The sequence below is a fragment of the Anguilla anguilla genome, chromosome 8 (assembly GCF_013347855.1).
Source record: "Anguilla anguilla isolate fAngAng1 chromosome 8, fAngAng1.pri, whole genome shotgun sequence".
Classification (NCBI taxonomy): Eukaryota; Metazoa; Chordata; class Actinopteri; order Anguilliformes; family Anguillidae; genus Anguilla; species Anguilla anguilla.
Window position 1 is genome coordinate 54,496,227 of NC_049208.1, and position 12,936 is coordinate 54,509,162.

General features: G+C 48.3%; 1 protein-coding gene across 2 annotated transcripts in view; it reads left to right on the forward strand.

Moving 5' to 3' along the window:
* Positions 1-389: 389 nt before the first annotated feature.
* The window catches only part of LOC118234416 (sorting nexin-13-like), an 18,592-nt gene continuing 6,045 nt past the window's right edge, over positions 390-12,936 (forward strand). The window contains exons 1-18 of one of the 2 annotated variants that reach the window (XM_035430931.1): positions 390-562; positions 1,610-1,716; positions 2,384-2,486; positions 2,673-2,762; positions 4,172-4,293; positions 4,688-4,806; positions 4,948-5,052; positions 5,249-5,337; positions 5,877-5,960; positions 6,844-6,982; positions 7,754-7,842; positions 8,425-8,524; positions 8,850-9,034; positions 9,753-9,857; positions 11,731-11,863; positions 11,988-12,025; positions 12,357-12,426; positions 12,921-12,936. The exon at positions 12,921-12,936 is cut by the window's right edge and continues 127 nt beyond it. In XM_035430931.1, coding sequence (XP_035286822.1) covers positions 470-562; positions 1,610-1,716; positions 2,384-2,486; positions 2,673-2,762; positions 4,172-4,293; positions 4,688-4,806; positions 4,948-5,052; positions 5,249-5,337; positions 5,877-5,960; positions 6,844-6,982; positions 7,754-7,842; positions 8,425-8,524; positions 8,850-9,034; positions 9,753-9,857; positions 11,731-11,863; positions 11,988-12,025; positions 12,357-12,426; positions 12,921-12,936 — 1,787 coding nt within the window. In that variant the 5' untranslated portion in view covers positions 390-469. Of the gene's footprint in view, positions 563-644; positions 860-1,609; positions 1,717-2,383; positions 2,487-2,672; positions 2,763-4,171; positions 4,294-4,687; positions 4,807-4,947; positions 5,053-5,248; positions 5,338-5,876; positions 5,961-6,843; positions 6,983-7,753; positions 7,843-8,424; positions 8,525-8,849; positions 9,035-9,752; positions 9,858-11,730; positions 11,864-11,987; positions 12,026-12,356; positions 12,427-12,920 lie in introns of those variants that run through there. The other variant, XM_035430932.1, reaches the window with a different exon arrangement.

A 12,936-nucleotide genomic window follows, 5' to 3' on the forward strand; every position in this document is an offset into this window, starting at 1 on the left:
TGCGCAGTTCGCAGTCCGCACGCGCTCTTGAGCAGCTGCCTTCGCCGGGCTGGCTAAACGTGAACCACCCGAAAAGCCCACTAATTACATAAGAAAACCTTGTGCGTGGAAGTGTACACGTGAATAGCACAAGGATCAGTGAATTTAACATAAACCATCACCCCACCGCACACTGCGCAGGGAGTTTGGGACAAGGCAACTAGGTGTTTCCAGTAGTAGTAGTAGTTGTTGTGTTTCTTTCCCACCGGTTACTAAGCGTATTAGACACTGATTGGCTTACCGTGGTTTTAATCCAATGCGAGCCCAAGACGCTGACTTTTCTGAGATCTGATATTAAACCCGCCCATAACTAGGGGTGTGTTTGACGCTGTAACAATTATCTAACCAATCAGGAGAGTGTCGGGAGAGAGCTGTCCGAATGTAAACCTAGCAATATGGCGGCTCACGGGACGGAGCCCAGAGCCTGGGAATGTCTCAGGATAAAATAGTAGTTGTTCATCATAATGTGGCGAGGCTAGCGCGCGCAAAGCTTGCCCAAACTCTTTCTGAAATGGCAGCGGAGGTAAGATCAGTTTTGTACAAAGTGGAGTCGCGTGAGTTTGTACAGCGCCAGCGAGAAAACACAAAATGTTAGCTCAGCTGGCGAGCCGTGTAAACGGCGCACCTTGGCTAGGCACCCGAAGCCCGGCGCGCACGGGTTTCGCGGTGTCATAACAAGCCTTTTCTTAGACAGGCCCGGATTACTCGCTTAATGCCGTGGATTTATCCTGTCATCTTCGCAGTGAACAAGCATGCATAGAATCGGCGTGGCTGCGCGTGAATTATGGACAGACAAATATCAGAATTGCATTTGAACCAGGTGAGACACGGGCGGTAGCCCAGTGCCACTCGGTGTTTTATGGGGTGCGAAAAGGGGGCCAATTGGCTGCGTTGGGGAGCCCCAAGAGAGGGGTGCAATCAGCTGGACATATTTAGGAAACTGGGCTAGCTACAATTAGCCCACTGTCTACTTTCTGCTGTATTTGCTATATTTGTTAGCTGACGTAAGACAGACAGCTGAGCCTTTCACATGGAGCCTGAACTTTTACTTTTAAGTGTATTTGCAGACTCGGTTAATGGAAAGCTAGCCATGGTCTGGATACGATATTCCCGTTGTCATATCCATGGCCTGCAAATTAACAAACGTTCGACTGCAAATGGTGAGGTCCCTTAGCTACCAGTCCCATCAAACACAATTTAAATCGGATGAGGTACCCATGTCCCGTTGTATATTGGTGGTGGCTCGCGGCTAGTTAATGCGGAGAAGGCGGCATGCCGTAACGCTGTTTGGGTAAGCGACACGTTTAAAGCGTTAAAAAAACATCAGCTCGAGGACGGTACCCATCTGGCCGGTTTAGGGTATCGCGATGTTCCACACAGCGCCTGTGCGGATGGCAGTTAACTGAGAGATCGCGGATTTGCTGGCGGGGCTGATTTTAGATCCAACGGAGTCTTTACGGTCTTTGTAAATGCGATTTGAGAACGACGAAAGGAATCGGGAATATCGCTTGTGTCCTGAGTTTGTGTGGATTGATGCACAGGAACGTGTGCGGCTGCGCTTGTGTTGCAGGGCGGATTGGCGCTGTGGGGGTCTTTTGGGGCGCTCCTGTTCCTCCTGACGTTCGGCCCCTTCGCTGTGTTTTACCTCCCCCTCTACCTCTGCTGCTTCATCACCGGGTATGAAGAACACACACTCTGTGCTCTCACACCCTACTCACGCACATACATACACATACACACACACTCACACATTATACACACACAACATGTACACACATACAGTGCACGCCATAATGTTTGGGACAAAAACATATTTTTTCTTGATTTGGCTCTGTACTCCACACTTTGGATTTGCACTCAAACAATTCACACGTGGTTAAAATGCACATTCTCAGATTTTATTTAAGGGTATTTTTACCACCACTCTTTCCACGCCCTTTATACACAGTCACCCCATTTCAAGAGACACCAAATTGCCCGTAGGTATGAGTGTGTGAGTGAATGGTGTGTACTCTGCGACAGATTGGCAGCCTGTAAAGGGTGCATTCCTGCCTCTCGCCCAGTGCACGCTGGGATAGGCTCCAGCACCTCCCTTCCCAGGGTAAGTGGGTTAGATAATGGATGGATGGACTGATGTACGTGTGTGTTTGACCTACAGTGGTTCTCACAGTGAATGCTACAGGTGTAAAAGTTACGCTCACCTGTGTTTTGCAGATGGCCAGACTCACCTGTGTTACACTCACCTGTGTTTTGCAGAGGGCCATACTCACCTGTGTTAGTCTCACCTGTGTGTTTTGCAGAGGGTCAGACTCACCTGTGTTAGACTCACCTGTGTGTTTTGCAGAGGGCTTGCTGTCACGCTTTTATTTGGGAAGACGAGCTCGGAGAAGCACCTGGAAAGGTGCCTGCAGTCCTTCCTGCCCTCTACACAGCCGGGAATACGCAAGGTCAACCTGAGTTTCATCAGCAAAGCATCTGTGAGGGAGCTCTGCCTGAGACATATGTCCTCTTACAAATGTGTGTGTGTGTGTGTGTGTGTGTGTGTGCATGTGGTGTGTATGTGTGTGCGGGCATGCGTGCGTGTGTGTGTTTGTATGCGTGCGTGCGTGCTCCTGTGTGCATGGTGTGTGTAGGTTGTGGAGGAGATGAAGGCGGAGTCCAGTACCATAAAGATTGACAGAAGACTGACGGGATCCAGTGTCATTGATGAGCCATTACAGCAGGTAGGGTCAAAGGTCAAATGTCATGCTGTTTTACTGAAATCTTTGACTTGGAGCTGCTGTTGTTGATTGGAGTGTATCTGTGTATGTTGGTATGTAAAGAGTGCATTTGTGTGTATATTAGAGTAAGGTGTGTGTATGTTGTGTGTAGAGTAAGGTGTGTGTATGTGGTGTGTAGAGTAAGGTGTGTGTATATGGTTTGTAGAGTAAGGTGTGTGTATGTTGTGTGTAGAGTAAGGTGTGTGTATGTGGTGTGTAGAGTAAGGTGTGTGTATATGGTTTGTAGAGTAAGGTGTGTGTATGCGGCATGTAGAGGAAGGTGTGTGTGTGTGGTGTGTAGAGTAAGGTGTGTGTATGTGGCGTGTAGAGTAAGGTGTGCGTATGTGGCATGTAGAGTAAGGTGTGTGTGTGGTGTGTAGAGTAAGGTATGTGTATGTGGTGTGTAGAGTAAGGTATGTGTATGTGGTTTGTAGAGTAAGGTGTGTGTATGTTGTTTGTAGAGTAAGGTGTGTGTATGTGGTGTGTAGAGTAAGGTGTGTGTATGTGGTGTGTAGAGTAAGGTATGTGTATGTGGTTTGTAGAGTAAGGTATGTGTATGTGGTGTGTAGAGTAAGGTATGTGTTATTTGCGTGTAGAGTAAGGTGTGTGTATGTGGTGTGTAGAGTAAGGTGTGTGTATGTGGCATGTAGAGTAAGGTGTGCGTATGTGGCATGTAGAGTAAGGTGTGTGTATGTGGGGTGAAGAGTAACGTGTGTGTGTGTGTGTGTATGTTGTGTGTAGAGCAAGATGTGTGTATGTTGTGTGTAAATGAAGGCTGATGTGTGTACTGTCACTCTAGTCTGATAAGGTTTTTTTTTGTTGATGTTTTTGTTTTCCTCTCAAACTGCAGATGTTTCAGATTTTAGATCCCGCAAAATCAGAATGGCCCTCAATGTGGTTCAGTTTGCTTCAGTCTGGTTCTGTGTGCTTCAATGTGGTTTAGTGTGCTTCAGTTTGCTTCAGTATGGTATGGTGTGTTTCAGTTTGATTCAGTGTGGTTCAGTGTGGTTCACTGTGCTTCAGTGTGGCTCAGTTTGCTTCAGTGTGCTTCAGTGTGGTATGGTGTGGATCAGTGCGCTTCAGTGTGGTATGGTGTGGATCAGTGTGCTTCAGTGTGGTTTGGTATGTTTCAGTTTGCTTCAGTGTGGTTTGGTGTGGTTCCGTCCGGTTCATTGTGGTTTGGTGTGGTTCAGTCCGGTTCACTGTGGTTTTGTACGGTTCAGTCCGGTTCACTGTGGTTTGATGTGGTTCAGTCCGGTTCACTGTGGTTTTGTACGGTTCAGTCCGGTTCACTGTGGTTTTGTACGGTTCAGTCCGGTTCACTCTGGTTTGATGTGGTTCAGTCCGGTTCACTGTGGTTCTCCCTCCTGCAGGTGATCCAGTTTGCTCTCCGGGATTATATCCAGTACTGGTACTACACTCTGGGCAACGATGAGAACTTCCTGCTGGAGATCCAGCAGACTGTGCAGACTGCCCTGGTCCAGCTTTCAGCACGGTGAGCCTCCCAGAGAGACTGAGCGTCAAAGTGAGAGAGCGTCAAAGAGACTGAGAGTTAAAGAGACTGAGCGTCAATGAGAGTGAGAGTGAGAGAGTGAGTGTGAGGGAAAGTGAGAGAACGAGAGAGAGAGTGAGAGAGAGAGCGAGTGAGTGTGAGAGAGAGTCAGAGGGAGAGTGATTGTGAGGGAGAGTGAGAGCGAGCATGAGAGAAAGTGAGAGAACGAGAGTGAGAGTGAGTGCGAGAGAGAGTGAGAGAGCGAGAGAGTGAGAGCGAGCGTGAGAGAGCGAGAGACGTTGATAAACGCTCTGTGGTTCGCGCTCTGTGAAGCGTGGGGCCAGCAGGAGCAGTGGGAGCCTTAGTGTTGTGCCTGGATGTTTCTGGAACGCGGCAGGTCCAAAGAGGTGGACTGGCAGACGTACTTCACCACGCGGCTGGTGGACGACTTCGCCGCTCACCTGCGCGTGTTCCGCAAGGCCCAGGTGTGGCTCGGCGAGAAGGAGGACAGCCAACGTAAGAACAACACGGTTACAACGCAAAAACAACGTAACTTACATTATTACTGTAGAGGAGAACCCCAAACAACACTGCTGTACTGGGTGGGGGGGTTGTTGTGTGGTTGCTCTGGCTGACCTCATGGTGGCGCTGTTACAGGTGAGGCCCCAGAGGACCTGCTGGATGCATTTTTTCAGGCGGAGGTGGAGATGGAGAGGAAGATCTGTAGAGATGTGGTGTGCACTGTTCGTAAAGAGGAGGAAGGTATGTGTGTGTGTGTGTGTGTGTGTGGTTGTGTGTGTGTGTGTGTGTGTGCATGTGTGTGTGTGCATGTGTGCGTGCGTGTGTGTGTGTGTGTGCGTGTGTGTGCATGATTGTCTGTGCATGTAGCTAACCTGTATATGTAAGTGACGTGTAGTTAATGAGTGTGTGTGCTTAGCCTGTGTTATTTTATGTCCAGGCTTCCTCAGGGATCTGTGTGAGGTGCTGCTTTACCTGTTACTGCCCCCAGAGGACTTCCACAATAAGAGCATGAGATACTTCATCAGGGTGAGACCATCCCTCTGCATACACACATCTTTAATCAGGGAGAGACCACCCCTCTGCACACACAGAGATACTTCATCAGGGTGAGACCATCCCTCTGCATACACACATCTTTAATCAGGGAGAGACCACCCCTCTGCACACACAGAGATACTTCATCAGGGTGAGACCATCCCTTTGCACACACAGTTATACTTCATCAGGGAGAGACCATCCCGTTGTACACACAAAGACACTTCATCAGGGAGAGACCATCCCTCTGCACACACAGTTATACTTCATCAGGGTGAGACCATCCCTTTGCACACACAGAGATACTTCATCAGGGTGAGACCATTCCTCTGCACACACACATCTTTAATCAGGGAGAGACCATCCCTCTGCACACACAGTTATACTTCATCAGGGTGAGACCATCCCTTTGCACACACAGAGATACTTCATTAGAGAGAGACCAGCCCTCTGCACACAGAGAGGTACTTTATCAGGGTGAGACCACCCCTCTGCATGTGGGTGGGGTCTGATAATGTGTATTTCTACAGGAAGTACTTGCACGGGGAGTTCTGCTGCCTCTGGTCAGCCAACTGAGTGATCCAGACTATATCAATCAGCTAGTGATATGGATGGTGAGTGATCCAGACTATATCAATCAGTTAGTGATATGGATGGTGAGTGATCCAGACTATATCAATCAGTTAGTGATATGGATGGTGAGTGATCCAGAATATATCAATCAGTTTGTGATATGGATGGTGAGTGATCCAGACTATATCAATCAGTTAGTGATATGGATGGTGAGTGATCCAGACTATATCAATCAGTTAGTGATATGGATGGTGAGTGATCCAGACTATATCAATCAGTTAGTGATATGGATGGTGAGTGATCCAGACTATATCAATCAGTTAGTGATATGGATGGTGAGTGATCCAGACTATATCAATCAGCTAGTGATATGGATGGTGAGTGATCCAGACTATATCAATCAGTTAGTGATATGGATGGTGAGTGATCCAGACTATATCAATCAGTTAGTGATATGGATGGTGAGTGATCCAGAATATATCAATCAGTTTGTGATATGGATGGTGAGTGATCCAGACTATATCAATCAGTTAGTGATATGGATGGTGAGTGATCCAGACTATATCAATCAGTTTGTGATATGGATGGTGAGTGATCCAGACTATATCAATCAGTTTGTGATATGGATGGTCAGTGATCCAGACTATATCAGTCAGTTAGTGATATGGATGGTGAGTGATCCAGACTATATCAATCAGTTTGTGATATGGATGGTGAGTGATCCAGACTATATCAATCAGTTTGTGATATGGATGGTCAGTGATCCAGACTATATCGGTCAGTTTGTGATATGGATGGTCAGTGATCCAGACTATATCAGTCAGTTTGTGACATGGATGGTGAATAGTCATGTGAGGAGTGAAGGTTGTATGAGCGTTGTGTAAGGGTTGTGCCAGGGTTGTCTGAGCGTTCTCTTTGCTGCAGATCGGAGACTCCAGCTGTAATCACGAAGCCTTCATGTCCATCCTGAAGCTGACGGACTGGCCGGCCGAGCTGGAGGCTGTGAGAGACAAAGTGCTGGAGGAGCTGCAGTACCTGAGATCCCTGGATACAGCTGGAGACGGTGTGTACACTATACACTATACATACAATATACTGTACACTATACATTACACCATACATTATACACAATACACACTTTATATGCTATACACTACACCATACAAATACTGTGCACGATATACTATTCACTACATACACTATACATTACACACATTATACACTCAACACACTCTATACACATACTATACACTATACATTACATTATACACTATACACACTATATACTATACATTGCACTATACACAATACACACACTATACACACAATACATTACACTATACACAATACACACACTATATACCATATACACTATACACAATACACACACTATACACCATATACACTATACACTACACACAATACATACTATGCACTATACACACAGTACACTATACACAATACAGACACTATACACTATACATACTATAGACTACACACACTATGCACTATAAACAATATACATGACGCACTACACTATGCACTATACACAATACACATACTATACACTATACACTACACTATATGCTATGCATGATACACAATACACACACTCTGTACACTATACACTACACTATACACAATACACACTTTATACGCTATACAGTACACTATATACACTATACGCTATACACTGTGCACTATGCACATACTATACACTACACACCCAATACACTATGCATTACACACATGCTATAGACTGTATAAAAACTATACAGCGTATAGTGTGTGGGTTCAGCAACTGAGCAGAGATTTTTTTCTTAATTTTTTTCAGACATCAACATGATCAAGAACCAGATCAACAGCTTGCTGTTCGTTAAAAAGGTCTGCGAGGCTCGCATTCAGAGGCTCCATTCAGGAAAGGTAACTTATTGTATGATGTAATACTTGTGATGTCATCCTGACTGTGGTCCCCAGTGCTATGCTAGTGCTATGTGTAACAGTTTTGATTTGATTTGATTTGCAATGTTTGTGATGTAAAATTGTACGTTCATGTGTCTTACCTTACGTAAGGTTCTGTGTTCCTTGTGTAATATTGTAATCTCATGAAAAACACGTTTTCAACGTACAAAATTTCCAAGTTACTCATACACACAAAGCACTGTCTAAGTCATTCGTTCAAACAGGCAAAATCTAGGCCTGCCATTAAAAGTATTGATATCAAAATGATATCAGTCGGAGGGGGGGATTGAACCCGGGTCTATCAGACCTGTAAACAGTTCCAAAAGGCGAAGGCACTACCCAGTGCGCCACAAGCGAAGTAGTGTCAGAGAAGCAAAGCTGTACTGTTGTAAACGTATGCATGTTCATTTTGTGTTTGTATCCAATATTTTTATTGGTTAATGTACATAGAATGACCAATGGGGAGGCATATTCTTTGTGGGCTAGGAGCATTTGTGGCAGGAAAATGCAGCCTGTAACGCTGAGGGTGATGTGTTCACACAGGATGTGGACTCGCTCAAGCTTGCTGCTAACTTGGGGAAGCTGTGCGTCATTCCACTGGAGCACATTCTGGTGCACAACATCGCCCTGCACTTCTTCATGGGTAAATGTGTAATACCATAGTAATAACCAGCACTTCTTCATGGGTAAACTCGTAATAACAGTAATGACCTGCACTTCTTCATGGGTAAACGTGTAATAACATAGTAATAACCTGCACTTCTTCGTGGTTAAACTCATAATAACAGTAATGACCTGCACTTCTTCATGGGTAAACGTGTAATATCATAGTAATAACCTGCACTTCTTCATGGGTAAATGTGTAATAACATAGTAATAACCTTTAGTGGTGAATGCATATGTATGCTTATTAGTGCATGATCTCGGTATGTAATAACAGGGTAATAACGCGTGTCCCCCTCCCCCAGACTTCATGCAGCAGGTGGGGGGGCAGGCGGACCTGTTCTTCTGGCTGACGGTGGAGGGCTACCGTGTCACTGCGCAGCAGCAGCTGCAGGTGCTGCAGGTGGACGGCAGAAAGCGGAGCGGGCAAACCAGAGGGCTGCTCAGGGCCTCCGCGCAGGGCGTGTACGAGCAGTACCTCTCTGAGCAGGTGTGCTGTGCGCTCGGACGCACCTGTACCGTGGAGTTATGATCAAACACACCTGTACAGCAGGATTATAATCATACACACCTGTACAGCAGGGTTCTAATCATACACACCTGTACAGCAGGGTTCTAATCATACACACCTGTATGGCAGGGTTATAATCATATACACCTGTACTGCAGGGTTCTAATCATGTACACCTGTACAGCAGGGTTCTAATCATGCACACCTGTATGGCAGGGTTATAATCATATACACCTGTACTGCAGGGTTCTAATCATACACACCTGTACAGCAGGGTTCTAATCATGTACACCTGTATGGCAAGGTTCACTCAGATATACCTGTAGGTGTGTGTAGCTGATCTCAGGTGTGTGTAGCTGATCTCAGGCGTGTGTAGCTGATCTCAGATGTGTGCAGGTATGTGTAGCTGATTTCAGGTGTGTGTAGCTGATCTCAGGTGTGTGTAGCTGATCTCAGATGTGTGCAGGTATGTGTAGCTGATTTCAGGTGTGTGTAGCTGATCTCAGGTGTGTGTAGGTATGTGTAGCTGATTTCAGGTGTGTGTAGCTGATCTCAGGTGTGTGTAGCTGATCTCAGATGTGTGCAGGTATGTGTAGCTGATTTCAGGTGTGTGTAGCTGATCTCAGGTGTGTGTAGCTGATTTCAGGTATGTGTAGCTGATCTCAGGTGTGTGTAGCTGATCTCAGGTGTGCTTCAGGCGTCTCTGCAGGTGCAGGTGCAGCAGGAGTCAGTGCAGAAGCTGGCGCAGAAGCTGCAGACGGAGGAAGTCACGCCCGAGATCTTCAATGACATTCAGAGGAAGGTGCGTCAAAGCACACGTGCCGTGTGTGTGTGTGTGTCTGATGCGTGCATCTGTTTTTGTGTGTGTGTTGCAGGTGTATGAGCAGATGTTGACTCACTGTGTCCGCGCGTGTGTGTGTGTGTTGCAGGTGTACGTGCGCATGCTCACTGTGTGCGCGTGTGAGTGTGTGTGTGTTGCAGGTGTACGTGCGCATGCTCACTGTGTGTGTGTGTGTGTGTTGCAGGTGTACGTGCGCATGCTCACTGTGTGTGTGTGTGTGTGTGTGTGTGTGTTGCAGGTGTTCGAGCGCATGCTAACAGACGAGCGGTTCTACCCTGTGTTCAGGCAGAGCGCGCTGTACGTGCGCATGCTCACCGTGTGTGTGTGTGTGTGTGTGTGTGTGTTGCAGGTGTTCGAGCGCATGCTAACAGACGAGCGGTTCTACCCTGTGTTCAGGCAGAGCGCGCTGTACGTGCGCATGCTCACCGTGTGTGTGTGTGTGTGTGTGTGTGTGTTGCAGGTGTTCGAGCGCATGCTAACAGACGAGCGGTTCTACCCTGTGTTCAGGCAGAGCGCGCTGTACGTGCGCATGCTCACCGTGTGTGTGTGTGTGTGTGTGTGTGTGTTGCAGGTGTTCGAGCGCATGCTAACAGACGAGCGGTTCTACCCTGCGTTCAGGCAGAGCGCGCTGTACGTGCGCATGCTCACCGTGTGTGTGTGTGTGTGTGTGTGTGTGTGTGTGTGTGTGTTGCAGGTGTTCGAGCGCATGCTAACAGACGAGCGGTTCTACCCTGCGTTCAGGCAGAGCGCGCTGTACGTGCGCATGCTCACCGTGTGTGTGTGTGTGTGTGTGTGTGTGTGTGTTGCAGGTGTTCGAGCGCATGCTAACAGACGAGCGGTTCTACCCTGTGTTCAGGCAGAGCGCGCTGTACGTGCGCATGCTCACCGTGTGTGTGTGTGTGTGTGTGTGTGTGTTGCAGGTGTTCGAGCGCATGCTAACAGACGAGCGGTTCTACCCTGCGTTCAGGCAGAGCGCGCTGTACGTGCGCATGCTCACCGTGTGTGTGTGTGTGTGTGTGTGTGTTGCAGGTGTTCGAGCGCATGCTAACAGACGAGCGGTTCTACCCTGCGTTCAGGCAGAGCGCGCTGTACGTGCGCATGCTCACCGTGTGTGTGTGTGTGTGTGTGTGTGTGTGTGTGTGTGTGTTGCAGGTGTTCGAGCGCATGCTAACAGACGAGCGGTTCTACCCTGCGTTCAGGCAGAGCGCGCTGTACGTGCGCATGCTCACCGTGTGTGTGTGTGTGTGTGTGTGTGTGTGTGTTGCAGGTGTTCGAGCGCATGCTAACAGACGAGCGGTTCTACCCTGTGTTCAGGCAGAGCGCGCTGTACGTGCGCATGCTCACCGTGTGTGTGTGTGTGTGTGTGTGTGTGTTGCAGGTGTTCGAGCGCATGCTAACAGACGAGCGGTTCTACCCTGCGTTCAGGCAGAGCGCGCTGTACGTGCGCATGCTCACCGTGTGTGTGTGTGTGTGTGTGTGTGTTGCAGGTGTTCGAGCGCATGCTAACAGATGAGCGGTTCTACCCTGCGTTCAGGCAGAGCGCGCTGTACGTGCGCATGCTCACTGTGTGTGTGTGTGTGTGTGTGTGTGTGTGTGTGTGTTGCAGGTGTTCGAGCGCATGCTAACAGACGAGCGGTTCTACCCTGCGTTCAGGCAGAGCGCGCTGTACGTGCGCATGCTCACTGTGTGCGCGCGTGTGTGTGTGTGTGTGTTGCAGGTGTTCGAGCGCATGCTAACAGACGAGCGGTTCTACCCTGCGTTCAGGCAGAGCGCGCTGTACGTGCGCATGCTCACTGTGTGTGTGTGTGTGTGTGTGTGTGTGTGTGTGTTGCAGGTGTTCGAGCGCATGCTAACAGACGAGCGGTTCTACCCTGCGTTCAGGCAGAGCGCGCTGTACGTGCGCATGCTCGCCGAGCTGGACATGCTGAAGGAGCCGAGCTACCGTGGCTCTGACGACGGTGACGCAGGTGAGGGGCGGGGCGCTCACCTGTACCCCAAAACATCAGGCACATCTCCACCCCTGAGCACCTCACACAACCTTCACTGTATTTAAATTTCCTGTGTTCTCTCTTTTTTTTTTTTAAAACACAGAATCGTTCAATGGGTCCCCAACAGGAAGTTTAAACCTGGTAGGTGCTTCAATAAGTCTCCGAACCTGTAGAATATACGGACCTGTCGGGTGCGTGTGCTCGTGTCCAGAACACTGCACGTGTCACTTCCTGTAATGAAGGTTTCATATAGCGTCTGCGAATAGCTCTCTGCTAACGTTGCAGCCAGTGACGAGGGCTATTTGGGCTGACTATAAATTGTTATTGACTGATGCAAAAATGGGTGCAGTTTGGCTCTGTTTAATCCTGTAAATATGTGTGCGTGCGTGTGTGTGTGTGTGTGTGTGCGTGTGTGTGTGCGTGCGTGCGTGCGTGCGTGCGTGCGTGTGCGTGTGCGTGTGTTTCTCTCCAGTGCTTAGATGACCTCTCTAATTCCAGCTTTGATGAGTCCCTGCAGCTCTGTGCCTTCATATCAGACACCGGTAAGAATGTACAACACACACACACTCACGCACACACACACGCATGTATGTATGCACACACACACTCAGACACACACACACACACATATGTATGCACACACACACTCACGCACACACACACACATATATGTATGCACACACACACACACACACACACTCACGCACACACACACACACACATATGTATGCACACACACACACATACTGTGCTGTATTAGTGCACTTACTGGCTGTCCTCTTCCTCATGGTACTGGGCTTCAGTCCTCCTCCTCCTCATCAGTCCTTCATCTATCTGTACTTTTCCTCCCTCTCTCTCTCCCTCCCTCCCCTCACTAATCACTGCATCACTGGCATCATGGCATCTTTCTTTTTCACTATCTCTCTGTTCCCCCTCCCCCCTCCATCTCTCTCCTTCCTGCCCCCCTCCCCCCTCTCCCTCCCCGCTCTCTCCTTTCTCTTTGTAGTAGATGCTCATTTTCTCCCCCTTGTGGCAGGTGTGTGTAATGACCA